Source organism: Talpa occidentalis, unplaced genomic scaffold (assembly GCF_014898055.3).
Source record: "Talpa occidentalis isolate TD23 unplaced genomic scaffold, MPIMG_talOcc4v2.1 talOcc4.13, whole genome shotgun sequence".
Classification (NCBI taxonomy): Eukaryota; Metazoa; Chordata; class Mammalia; order Eulipotyphla; family Talpidae; genus Talpa; species Talpa occidentalis.
The window spans coordinates 41034291-41048634 of NW_023601322.1; the positions used below are offsets into that span (position 1 = coordinate 41034291).

Genomic DNA, 14344 nt, shown 5'->3' on the forward strand with positions numbered 1-14344 from the left:
GGCCTGACTTCTAGAGACTAGATGGGTCAAACGCTGTGGGGGGGTCACCAGGGGCCACGATGCGGCACTACTGAAAACCAATCTCCGCTGGTGCTAAATCGCTGATAACCTGTCGGCGAAAAGGCATCCTGCGTAAAAGAGAACCTATCTCCTCTACAACAATAACAAGCACTTTTCCTTTCTTCTCAGAATTCCGGGGACCGCTTGCAGCCCAGAGCAGATCCCAAGCAGTTGCCAGCGCGACCGGAGCGAGGCCAGAACTCCACCCCCGCCGGCCCATCCCTGCAGCTCCGCGCCCCAGACGCTCCCCACAGCAGTCCCAGGCCTTCTAGGGCGGGGCCGCTCGCCGCGCCCTGTCGGCTCCTCCCAGCTGCCAGTCTTCCCCGAACGCCCCGCCCCCCGCCCCGGCAGCCCGCCCCCGGGAAGACGTTGGTGTGCGCGCGCGCGAGGGAGCGCGCGCGCCTCCGCCGCGCCGGGCTAGTTCCCCAACGAACGTCCGCGCTGCGCATGCGCAGTGGCCAGCGGACTGCATTTGTTTCAGCGGAAGGCGGACATATTAGTCCCTCAAGGCCCCCCTCGCCCCACCCCCCCCAGGCATTCTCCTCAGAGACTCGCCCTTTACCAAGCCCGGACTGCAGCCCCTCCCAGGAGCTCCCCGTTTAGCCGTCGCCGGGACCCGACTCTCTTCGTTCTCACCGCCAGCTCTCCAGCCTTCTGTCTCCGGATCTGCGTCGGGCACCGACCTCGCCCTGCCCAGGCGGTCACCGCAGCGGCAGCCTCAGCGGCGACGCGACAAAATGGGAGAGTGAAGCTGTGCCTCGGGGACCAGCTCTTGGTCGTGACGGATCGGTACCTCGGGTCGGACCTAGTAGAGCCAGGGATGCGGGACTAAATCGCCTCCGGCGCCTCCGAGCAGAACGGGCCGGGCCCGTGGCCCAAGCAGCGGCGGCGGCGGCAGCAGCTGGCACAACTCTGCACCCGCCCTTTCCTTTTCTCTTCCCCCTCCCCTCTGCCGAGGAGTCTCCACCCTGCTTCTCTTTCTCTGTCCTCCTGCCCATCCGGGGACCGCGAACCCTCGGTGGTCGCCGGCGGCACAGGCCCGCTAGGCTGACGCACCTCGCGGGAGGGACGGGGCCCGTGGCTCCCGCGCCGTCGGCTGTCGGGAGGGGCTGCCGGGTGGGATGCGACTGTGGGTGTCGGAGCGGCTGTGGGTCGCTGTTGCCCCGGGCCCGGGGTCTCGAGAGCGGAGTTCCCCTCAGTGAGGAGCAGGAGGGGGAGCCGGGCGCACCTGGTGACCCTAGGTTTCGGCCCCCGGCCCTGCCGCAGCCAGCGCACCCCCGGAGGAAATTGGCTGAACTTGCTTTCCGCTGCTGTGGCTGGTGTCGTCTGTTGTCGCAGCAGCCGCAATGTCTACTGGGGACACTTTTGATGCGCGGTTTGAAAAGCTCGATCACCTGCTGAGGGATCCCAAATCGGAAGTGAATTCGGATTGTCTGCTGGTGAGTAGTAGCGCTGGCCTCTTATTCGTCTGGGGGTCTAGAGTGTGTTTTTGTCTAGTTATGTGCGGGGAAAATGTCAGGTGTGCATCATCTCGGGGAACGCCAAGAACCTGGTGTTTCATCCGAAGAATTTGGGAGTACCACTAATATCGCGAGCGTGTCCCCGTTTATCATTGGTTGGTATGATACTAACGGTTCTGAATTCTTAGCCGTGATTCAGCTCATCATTACACAAAAAATAGTTATAAACTACGATTCCAGGCATCATATACGAAGTTACCACGTCAGTGTTATTTTTTTACCACGTATATAGACTTGAGTGGCGATCTTAGTAATATTCATCTTTTGGTCAGCTTGATTAGTAATGCTGGAAAGCTTACTTTCTACTGACAGCGATTTAACTCCTAAGGGTCCAGTTTTTAGACTTGGAACTGACAATGGAGAATCGATATTGAGGAAGTGATTTTTGAGCCAAAATGTCGTAGGTGACTGGAGTCTGATGGGACTTTTTACTGGCCTGTTAAGTGTAAAAACTCGAGATAACTGATGATAGATCATCTCAGTATTAAGTTCTTTTACAATATTGTAGATTACAAAAGTACCACATAATTTACCATAACTGCCTTTTTTGGTAATTGACAGTTGTTTCTTTTAAAACATTTTAAAGCAGTTTATGATTTAAAAAGACAAAAATTCTATTTTAAAAATCTTTCACTGGCTTATAGCATATGCAATTATACGTAAATAATTGGGGTTCTCAAGTTTTGTCAGTTTGCTTACAAATTCTGTAAGCAAGTTTCTCCATTTAGTGAATAATTAAAAATTATAATTCTGCTTTAGTAGAAACAAAACCAGACAGTCTCTAAAATTGCAGAAAGTATGTATATGAATAGTAATTTACTGCCTCTTCAGAAAATTAATGTCAGATATAAACAGTATTTCAGATTAAGTGAACAAAATAATGCCATCCATAGAAATAATACAATTTAAAAATCTCATCTTGAATCAGGAAAATCATGTAGCCTGTTTAAAATTAGCATTCATTTCAGGGTTTCTAAAAACCCCTGTAGATTTTTAAATGTTTATAGTTCTATAAGAAGGTTTCTCCCAAAAGCTTTCAAAATTACTCTTACATGCTTTTGAGTGTGAAACAAGAGTATTGTGGGTTGTGTTTCAAATATCACCCACATTACAGATACTCTTCATATTGAGAAACAAGAAGATTAATGCTTAATGCAATTTAAAACATTTTATTGAATGAAAGAAATGGAAGGTTTTAGGACACATCTTTCTATTTAGCCAATTTCCATAAAGTTTGATTTTACTTTGCTTTTTGATTTCCATGTTCCATGAAGTGGTACTGTAGGGAGGGTTTAGTAGTTGTTTGTTTTTCTTCAGTTGTCTTCTAGCCTCTTGGTATAGTTTCATTTGGTGATTTACTGAAATGTGGAGACTATAAGGAACTGTAAGTCATGGATATTTTCCTTGAGAGTCTAATCTATTTGAAATTGCTGGTCTGGCTGCAAGCACCTAATCTCATGTATACAGATCTAACAAGACAAGACCTAGTTTCGTACATGCACAGAAAAAAGCAAAGCACTTCACAGATTGAGAAAATTGATGATAAATTTCAAGTAATTGGTATAGGTAATATAAGCTTTGGAAATGAAAAAGAAGGTATCACTGTGAGTTGAGAGAATCAGTATGTTTTTTGATGGATGAATAGGATCTAGATAGAAGAGATTCAAAAGAAGGGTAAAAGATACTATAAGTGAAGGGTGGAGACATGACTATGACATGTTTAGGGGAGCAGAAGATAAAGTTTGGGATAGATTTGTGTTTGATTGCTAGACCTAGGAATGTTTAGATTTTCTTCAATATGTTGTGGCTCTTAAATATTTGTAAACAAGACCGTGCCAGGATGAATGAAGATTAATCTGGCAGTTGTGGGCAAAGAGACTGTAGATGGGCTAGGACTGGAGAGTTCGTAAATACTTTTATTAACAGTCCAGAAATGATTGAAGCCCAAAACTGGGGCATGAGTATGGGAAGGGAGTATTGCTGAAACATGATTGGCAAGGTTTGGTAACAAGAGGGAACCAAAGAAAGGGAATCCATGATTCTAAAAATTTGAGCCTAGATTATATAGAATGATGAAAAAACATGGGTGAGAACAGCAAAGTTTTTTGAAATTGCTTGGAAAGAATAGGTAATTTTAGATGTAGTGGAACAACCATCAGTAGACTGGCGATACAAAACTGAGTTCATAATTAAACGATTTGGAAACATTTGTACAGTCGTGCAAGTTGAAACTGATATGATAGGAGAGACCTTAGAGAACTAGGGATAAAAGAGGAAAGTTTATACAAAGTGGAAAAGTCAAAGGCAATCAAGGGTTTTCAAAGTTAGGATAGTCAGGTATCATGGAGCCCAAGACTTTTTTAAAGATTCATTTATTTATCCATACAAGAATTGGGGTACAGGCCACAGGTGCAGGAGGTGAGAGTATTCACCAGAGACAGAGTGGGGAACAGACAGGCAGGTCGACTGAAATACACTGCTGAGGGGAGCAGTGGGCAGCAGGAGAGGTATGCTGAGCCATGTGGGTAGCTCCCTGGCTGGGGATCTAACTGGTGATGCAGTGGCGGCTGTGAGCTTCAGAGGTTGCTTTGAGCTTCAGAGGTTATGTCTTAACCCCTTGCGTCATCAGGGAGGCCCCGCCTTTGTGGATTTCTGTAACTGATATTTATTGAATGCACTTTATGTGCCATGTGCAGCACTCTAGGTTTAGGGCTTTTGGGGGAAAGACTAAAGTTGTCAAATTAAGTTTATTTACTTTTTTGAGCAGCGCCACTTTTCAGAAATGAAAGTTCCAAGCCTTTTGATTTTAGAAGAGTTTGCTGACAAATGTTTTTTGAACCACTTTGCCCACAAAACATTTTTTGTTGAGAGAGTAGTTGTAGTACTAATAGTTGTAAAGTAATGTGGCTTCAAGAAGCTCTGATAAGTGGCTATCCAACCTTTCCTTGAATACATAAAATTTATTTCAAGAACTTGATAAGTCCAGTTTTCATATTGCTAATGTAATGCTGAAGTATTTTGCAGATATTAAGATAACATTATGGTAACTCTTCACTTCCTAGATCATTCAATTACTCAATCTTGGTTTTCTGTAAGTTAGATTCTTTCCAGTGCCCTTTCTTCCATATTATCAAGAGCTGTTTTCCTTTTCTCAACTTTTTTTTTTTTAACCTGAGAATGATAACAAATTGTCAGTAGTTTTGAGTACCTTTGAAAACAGAATAAGGGATAGAAAAATAGTCTTAATTTTTCCAGAGGGAAAAATGCATATGATTTGTAAATTAAAAAAGAAAAACAAAAGTAGGTGGTAGGAGGGTTAGGCATGTATTTGTCTGGAAGTTTGACATACATTTCCTGAAAATACAGCTATCTTGCCTATAGCATGTTTACTGTACTTTTTAAGGATACAATAAAGCATGATGTTTCCAATTTTTGTTTTTTGTTGGTGGAGGTGTAGCAATAGATGAATTGAAGGGAGAGACGGGAATCAATGTTAGTTCAGTAGTACTGAGTTTTAACAGTGCTGTTTCCTGTGTTCATATTTATTACAACCATTTCCCATTAGTTTTTCAGAGTGTGGAAAATAAATGTAAATCAAGTTTCAGGTGATTGATTTTTTTTTAGTTTTCTTCATTTAAATCCTTTCCTGGATTTCCTCGATCCACTGCTTCCCATCTTTCCATTACTGACTTCTTTTCTCATCCCCAATCTTTGGCCTATTGTACTTAACTTTTTCTTGAAGTTCATCCATTCTTGTAGCTATCATCTCCATGCTAGTGATATCCAAGTCTTTAATTTTTTATCTGGTTTCAGGTCCTGAATATCTAGCTGCCTACTAGGCATCTCTATTTAGATGTCATCTTAGTCATATTCTTTCTCTTATATGCTTAACTTGTTTTGTTTTTAATGTCACTACTATCCCTGTCACTTGAGTAGATTTTTTGCTGTGAACATTAAAGTTGACAATCCTGGGCCTTATTTTGGATTATTACAACAGAAGTTGGCTAACTTTCCAGATTCTAGATTGTCCTTCTGTCCTACTAATGGAATTGATTATATTAGGGCTTATGTCACTTTTGGTGGAATGAAAAGACCCGAGGTCATGAAATCTTTGGACCTTTAAGCTATATATACCTGCCAGTGTTATGAATAATGGGTGCTGCCAAAATCAGTTGCATATCTGGTTAGTTTTGATTGATGTTAATATGTTGCAAGAACTTTAAAAAAAAATAAGTTACTCTGTTCGTTCATTTACTTAGCAAATCTTTGTGTAGGGTCTAAACTTGGATTCAAATCTAGACTCTGTTGTGTACTTTGTAGGTGAGCTATTTTAACCTCTTAAAGCTGGTTACATTTTCAGGAAAATAGGGGGGTAATAGTACTAGATTGTTGTAAGGATTAAATAAAACAGACAAACCAATTATATGACACTAAATAGGCATTTGCCAATGACAACTATTATTTTTGTCACATTTATGGTATTCCCATTACATACTACTCCCTGTGTTTAGACTGGAAATCATATTGTTTTCTCTGAGTGAATAATAATTTATATGGCACCTCAGAGCCTTGTCCATAAATTCATAACCCAAATGATCTTCCTTGAAGAGCCCAAGCAATTGTAACTGAAAATAGAGATATTTAGATGGGATTCAGTACAATGGGGAGGGGCTTTTGGAGTCTGTCTATTGGCTTAGTCATGATTTATAATATACCTACTTTCTGCCAAGGATTTAGATTAATAAGAAGGGGAGTTGGGAGCTGGTTTATGGAGAGTTAGTTGTTACATTGCTCTCTTTCTGTATTTTTTGTACTTTCAAGTTGCATGCTGTAAATAGGCCCTCTTACTCTGCAAGCATCCTGTGGGTGTATAGGGAGGTGGCTCAGAGTAACAGCAGAGACATGAATTGACTCATTCATTAATCTCTTGAGTCAAAAATGTTTTTAATCCAGAAGAAGGAAGCACATATAAAATTTTATAATGAACAAAGAATAGATTATCCATTTTAGATTAAGTTTTACATAACTTTACAGTTTAGTTTTATTTCACGGTTGTAAATTTTGGTATTGTGTATAATATATGTTAAAAACTGAAATTGTTATGATAAATGACAGAAAAGCCCATGTATCAAAAAATAGTACTTATGGAGTTCTAAAACTGAAGGTTGTTCAATAGCGGTATACCCTCATTCCCATCCCTGCTTACAAAAAGGGTATATTGGGGCCTCCCTGGTGTGCAAGGGGTTATGACACAACCTATGAAGCTGACCGCAGCCACTGCAGCATGAGTTTGATCCCTGGCCAGGGAGTGACCTACATGGCGCAGCAGACCTCTCCTGACTCTCCCTCTGCTCCCCATCAGTGTTTAGGTCGGTCTGCCTGTTCAGTTTCCCAATCTGTCTCTGGTGAATCCTCTCACCCCCCACACCTCTGACCTGTACCCCAGTTCTTGTATGCATTTAAAAAAAAGGGTATATTCATTTAGTTTAAATCCTGAGTGTGAGTGTAGTGATGGTTACCATACTTGTATGTCCAAGATGTGCAGATAATACTGCATTTCACAATGAAAAAATATGTTAGCTTTGTGTAATGAAAAGAACATTGGATTGGAAATTCAGAGGATTGGCATATCCTTGTTTTACTATTAATTCTATAAAGTGAATCTTTTTTGTCTTTGGGCTTCAGTTTCCCTCTTTGTAGAATGAAGAGTTGGACTATGTAGTAGACTTTCTTTGTGTGTCTAAAAAAATTTTCTTCTCTAACGTACTTGGCTCTCCCTATTTGGAATTGTGAAATATGAGTACTTTTTTTTTTTTTTTAATAGTTTCTAAATTAGAGGAAGTTAAATGTTCAGATTAATGTACAAAGTATATCTCAGGGAGGTTTATGTAAACTTGTGTCTTATTTTATTTTTTTAAAGATTTATTAATTTATGCATGCAAGAACTGGGGTGTAAGCCAGAGGTGTGGGGGGTGAGAGGATTCACCAGAGAGTGGGAACAGAACATGTAGAAGTACTGAAACACACTGCTGAGTGGAAGCAGGAGGGCAAGAGGCAGGAGAGGTCTGCAGTCCTTTGTGGGTTGCTCCCTGACCTGCTGAGGATGGAACTTGTGCTGCAGTGGCTATAGCTCGATAGCGCTGTCTTTAACCCCTGTGCCACCAGGGAGGTCATTGTGTCTTATTTTAAAATGTAAGCTAACCTATGCCCCCTCTTTATACCCATGCTTATTTATTTTTATTTTATTGTTCTTCCCCTATTTTATTTATAGTCTTTGTTCCATACTCTTTATACTGACTTTTGGCAAGAAATAGACATTTTATCTCAGATTATTTTCTGGAACTAATTTTGAATTGGTGAACTGCAGTTGACTTTTTTTTTTTTCTTTGCTGTTATTCTTCCATTCAACAAATGTTTTGTGTCTACTGTGTGCTAGGTATTTTGAGAGGCACTGTGAACACCATGAGCAAACATTGTTCTTGCTTTTGTGGAATTTACTATCCTGGGAAAAGGATAAATTATGAATAGATAGGAAGGGGAGGTAAGAGATGTGATCATCTTTCCTTTAAAATTTGGAGGATAGATGTGATCATATCTTTTCCTTTAAAATTTGGATAAAATTTGCCTCTCCGGTGGCACAGCGGGTTGAGCCCTGCGCTGTGAAGCTGTCCACAGCCTCTGCAGCGTGGGTTCGATTCCCGGCCGGCCAGGGCGAAACCCACATGCAGCAGACCTCTCCTGCCTCGCTGCTGCTCCCCTCAGCAGTGTCTTGGGTCTGTCTGCCTGTTCTGCTCACCGCTCTGTCTCTGGTGAATTCTCTCACCCTCCCACGCCTCTGACTTGTACCCCAATTCTTGTATAAATAAATAAATCTTTTTAAAAAAATGGAGGATATATTTAAAAACTTGTAAAATGGTCTCAGTGAATAATTTCAGATGTGAGTCTGTACATTGCCTATCAGATTCATTTGAGGAACTTGTTAAAAATGGAATTGGGCCCATGTGTAGACAAAATCAGAATATTTTGGTATTATTTTTAGGATTCTGCGTGAGATATGGATTCTTAAATGCACTCAAATTTGGAAACTGGATTTTCAGTAGAGAGGTTATTGATCTGACAGGAGAATCAGGGGTATATGTCCCCTGCCCTGATTGGCCTCCTACACTATGCTCTCCTGTTATGATTTCCCATTGCCTAACAACTGAATATGCTAAAGAATCCATTCATCCGGTCCATAAGAGTCAGCAAACAAAATATACTCAGAATTTTTCTCTCTCTTTTTAAATTTTTGTCATCATAGAAACTATTTAAAAAGACGTATTTTGTATGTTTCTGTCAGTTTTTGTCATCCCTGCTAGTGTTCTCTTTGTTGATATTTCACTAATTGGAAACGCTTTCTGTTGTTTTATATCTATGACCCTAATAATTTTGATACAGTTTACTTGTTATTTAATGAAATAAGGTGCCCGGACTCATCTTACACAATTCTTGCCCCAGACTTGGAAATCAGCCAAACTTTTTCTTTTAGTTGGAATGATATTGTGAGATCACAATCCAGATACTAGCAGTACTCATCACAACTAGGTTGAAATTGTTTCTTGTTCTTGTTTAATGAATAGAGCTATGGAATTTTATTTTTGAAAAAGAGAGAAACACTTTATGCTGGTAATTCTAATTTCCGTTTATCATTACTTCAGTTTCTTTTACACGAAAAACTAGTTCGAACAACATTAACAGAATTACTCATTTGTTTTATCCTATATATAAAAATATATCTCGTAAGACTACTAAATGAAGTTTACAGTTTTATTGTACCTCTATTTGATTTTAGAATGTTTAATTTGAGAACATGTGATCAAAATACTATGTTCTGAAGTTACTTTAAGTAATTTCTCTGTTATTGTCACCAACTTGACATCATTTAGGCTCCTTCACTTCAGTTTTCAAATTTTAAGAATTGCTTTCTTTTTGGCTTTAATGTTAGTTTTTTATATATGTAAAACATTTATGCATTTTAAAAATAAAAACTATACAAGATATGTTTGGAAGATTCTTACTTCTACCCATGTCATCTCTACCCTGTTCTTTTCCCTCTTCCATTTTCTTTCTTTTTTTTTTTTTTAAAGATAATTTATGCATACAAGAGCTGGGGTACAGGCCAGAGGTGGGGGGGGGAGAGAGGATTCACCAAAGTGGGGAACAGAATAGGCAGATTGACAGAAGTACACTGCTGAGGGGAGTAGTAGTCAGAAGAGGTCTGCTATGCCATGTGGGTTGCTCCCTGTCTGGCCGGGAGTCAAACTTGTGCTGCAGTAGCTGCAGATTGCTTCATAGGTTGCGTCTTAACTCTTGCCCCACCAGGGAGGCCCCTTCCATTTTCATTTTTTGATTTAATATTTCATTGTTTCTTATTACAAATATAAGCAAATACGTGTGTGCGTGTATTTCTATTTCTATGTGTATGCCTTTCTGCCAGAAAATGTGGCACACACCATTCCCCATATTGGTGCATGGAAATCTTCCTCATTCCTTTTTTTTTTAAAAAAACAAAGGCCAAGTTTTTTTTTTTTTTTTTTTTTTTAAGATTTATTTATTTATTTATACAAGCACTGGGTACAGTCAGAAGTGCGGGAGGGTGAGAGAATGCACCAGAGCCAGAGGGGAGAGCAGAACAGACAGACTGACGAAATACACTGCCGAGGGGAGCAGCGGGGGGCAGGAGAGGTCTGCGCACCATGTGGGGCCCTCACCCAGTGGCCTGGGATTGAAGCGGCGCTGCAGATGCTGCAGGCAGCTTTGCAACCCAGCGCTCAACCTCTGCACCACCAGGGAGGCCCCCCCTCATTCCTTTTTGCAGCTGCTTAATGTTCCATTTTGTGGATGTTAGCATTGTTTGTTCAATCTCCTATTGATGGACATTTGCTATTTAAGATACTGCTGCTGTGAGTAACATCGTATCTAAATAATTTCATACTTTCGCCAGTGTGTTTTTGAAGTAGACTCTTAGAACTGGGATAGCAAGATCAAATTTTATTGTTGCAATGTTTTCCCCCTCCAAGATCTTTTATTTTAAATGTCTGTCCATAATATATGAGATTGTTTGTTGCCCTCACCAACAACTTATTGATTGATTGATTGATTGATTGATATATTTTTTACATCATTGTTCATTTTTAAACAATGTTTGCCCTCCCCCCCAGGTGTAGTCCTTATAGAATTTCCTTCACCAGTGTACCCATGCACCATCACCACAGTCTCCAGTGCTTCTCCCTCTCTCCCTCTCCCTCCTCTTCCCCTACAGGATGTCTCTGATATATAATTGTCTGTTTTTGTTTTGTTGTGTTTTGTATTGCTATTTTTCCCCCGATGTCTTATTTGGTTCCCCTATATTCCTCCTATAAGTGAAACCATCTGATATTTTTCTTTTTCCTTCTGGCTTATTTCACTGAGCATAATTCCTTCTAGCTTCATCCATGTTGTTGCAAATGGCATGAGTTTATCTTTTTTGATTGCTGAATAGTATTCTGTTGTGTATATATACCACATCTTCTTGATCAGTCATCTATTTTTGGGTGTCTGGCTTGTTTCCAGGTTTTACCTATTATAAACAGTGCTGCAATAAACATAGGGGTACAGATATTATTATTTTTTAAAGATTTATTTATTTGTGCATGCAAGAGCTGGGGTACAGGCCAGAGGTGCAGGAGGTGAAGAGGATTCACCAGAGACAGTGGGGAACAGAACAGGCAGATTGACTGAAATACATTGCTGAGGGGAACAGCGGGCGAGTCAGGAGAGGTCTGCTGTGCCATGTGAGTAAGTCACTGGCCGGGGATCAAACTCATGCTTCAGTGGCTGCAGATAGCCTCATAGGTTGTATCTTAACCCCTTGCGCCACCAGGAGGCCCCAGGCATTATTGTGTCCTTTGGGTAGATCCCTAGGAGTGGAATTGCTGGGTCATATGGTAGCTCCATTTTTAGTAGACTGAGGAACCTCCAGACAGCTTTCAACAGTGGTTGGACCAGTTTGCACTCCCACCAGCAATGTAGGAGAGTTCCTTTTTCTCCACATCCTCGCCAGCATTTGTTGTTGCTAGTTTTTTTGATATGTGCCATTTTTACTGTGTAAGGTGGTATCTCATTGTGGTTTTGATTTGCATTTCCCTGATTATAAGGGATGTACCAACAACATACTGTTTTGAAATTTTATCAATCTAATAGACGAGAAGTGTAATTTTAATTTCTGTCCCTCATATAAATTAAGATTGAATATCTCTTCATATTTTAAGGGCTGTTTGAATTTCTTTTCTGTGAACTACCTGTCCATATTTTTTGTTTATTTTTATTTCTTTTTCTCAACTTTCAGGAGTGTTTTATAAATATTAGGGATCTTAACTGTTTTTTTAACTTACAAATGTCTGTTTTTCTTTTTTTTTTAATTCATTTTTTTATTTTCTTACATTGTTGTTCATTTTTGTACAATACATCAAGTGTAGTCCTAATTTTCCCACTACCACAGCACCTGTGAAGCATTACCGTAGCCCCTTGTGCTCTTCCTGTTATGGGTCAGGGAGAGGGGCACCCCAGACCCCGCAAACCTGCCTGCTCTAAATAGGTTCTGTCATCAACACAAAACATATGAGACTTTAATGGGAAGGAACTTTAATACAATTAGTAAACAATACAGGAAAGGCAAAGAATATAGTTTCTAAATCAAGCACCCAAAGTTACCCATCCCTTCATGGGTAAAAGTCCACCCAAGCAGGATTGGCCCAGAGCAAGGCCCCAAAGCCTGTCACAAGTCTAAAGCATCTTCCAGTGGGGACACACAGAAAAGGATCAGAAACAACCAGACAAGTCTGGGAGGAAAAGAGCAAAATCAAGATAAAAGCTGCCATTGTTAACCTCCCCATTGGTCTCTCACCCACATCTGTTTCAGCCAGACCACGACCAGAAGGCAGGTGCAGTTTCTTCATGTCTCTCTGTTCCACATGCCTCCTCCAGCTCTTCTTGCTCTCCATCCTGCTTCCTTCCTTTCTCAGTCTCCTCTGCAGCTTCTTCTCCCTGCTCAGCTACACCCTCCCTTGGGTGGGGCAGGGAACCTGGATCCTCCCCCTTTCCTGGGGACCACCCTGTTACATTCCCGCCCCCATTTGACCCATCTCCTTTCCCTTCTCTTGCTGTATGCCTCAGATCTGTGGTTTGCCTGCAAGTTTTGTCTTTTTCCTGACCCTTTGTTGGGTACCCTATAGTCCACCTATAAGTGAAATGATCTGACAATTTTTTTCCTTCTGACTTATTTTGCTTAACATAATCTTAGGAATCTTAACTCTTTATCTTTGGTATAATTTGCAAATTCACAATTGTTTTTATTGATATATAATGACATATATTATAGTTGACATTTACATTTTATTTCCTTCAGGTATACAATATAATGAATTGATATGTTTCTATCGTGAAATGGTTACCACCATAAATCCAGTTAACATTTATCACTGTATAGAGTTAAAAAAATTATTCTGTGATGAGTACTTTAAAGATTTATTCATGGGCCTCCCCGGTGGCGCGCCGGTTGGGCGCTGGGTTGTGAGGCTGCCCGCGGCCCCTGCAATGCCAGTTCGATCCCTGGCTGCTCCCTGGCCACCGGAGGAGGGTCCCACATGGCGCGCAGACCTCTCCTGCCGCCCACTGCTCCCCTCAGCAGTGTACTTCGGTCCTTCTGCCTGCTCTGCTCCCCGCTCTGGCTCCGGTGAATTCTCTCACCCTCCCACGCTTCTGACTGTGCCCAGTGCTTGTATAAATAAATAAAAATAAATCTTAAAAAAAAAAAAGATTTATTCTTTTGTCAACTTTCAAATATGCAATATAGTGTTATTGGCTGTTGTCACCATGCTATGTATAACATTCCCATGATTTACTTATTTTGTAACTGGAAGTGTATCTTTTGAACCCTTATATATTTTGTATACCCTCCAATCTTTGTCACCCACCAGTCTGTTGTCTGTATCTATGAGCTTGGTATAAAAAATGGCAGGATTTTATTCTCTGTTTTTGACTGAATAATACACACACACACACGCACATTTTTTTCCCCCATTCATCCATTGATGAAAACTTAGGCTGTTTCCATGTTGTGGCTATTGTAAATAATGATGCCATGGCCATAGGGGGTGCAGATATTATCTTTATGGGTTAGGTTTTTCATTTTCTTTGGGTAATTACCTTGAAGTGGTATTGCTGGATCATATGGCAGTTCTCCATAGTGTTTTCTAGTGACTGTACCAAGTTACGGTCCCATCAGTATTACACAAATCTTCCTTTTCCCCACATCCTTGCCTATATTTATTATTTATCTTTTTGAAAATAGCCATTCTGACAGGTATGGTCATTTTGGGGTCTTTTGGGGTTCCACACAAATTTTAGGATTGTTTGTTCCTTTCCATTTCTGTGAAAAATGCCTTTGGATATTGATAGGGATCACACTGAATCTGTAGATTGCTTTGGATATTATGGGCATTTTAACAATATTAATGCCTCCAATTCATGAGTGCAGAATATTTTTCCATTTATTTGTACTTGTATGGGTCTTTTACCTACTTGGTTAAATTTATTTCTAGGTGTTTGATTCTTCCTGATGCAGTTGTAAATGGTACTGCTTTTTTAAATTTCTCTTTCTGATAGTTCATTATTACAGTATAGAAATGTAACTGATTTTTGTATATTGATATTACATCCTCCTTCATCATTGATTTTTTAAATTA

The 14344-nt window shown here is 40.7% G+C and overlaps 1 protein-coding gene across 1 annotated transcript in view; it reads left to right on the top strand.

Moving 5' to 3' along the window:
• The first annotated feature begins 476 nt into the window (after nucleotides 1-476).
• The window catches only part of ROCK1 (Rho associated coiled-coil containing protein kinase 1), a 129766-nt gene continuing 115898 nt past the window's right edge, over nucleotides 477-14344 (top strand). Inside the window, exon 1 of the mRNA XM_037508756.2 lies at nucleotides 477-1499. Within this exon, the coding sequence (XP_037364653.2) occupies nucleotides 1407-1499 (93 nt within the window). The 5' untranslated portion in view covers nucleotides 477-1406. The remainder of the gene's footprint in view (nucleotides 1500-14344) is intronic.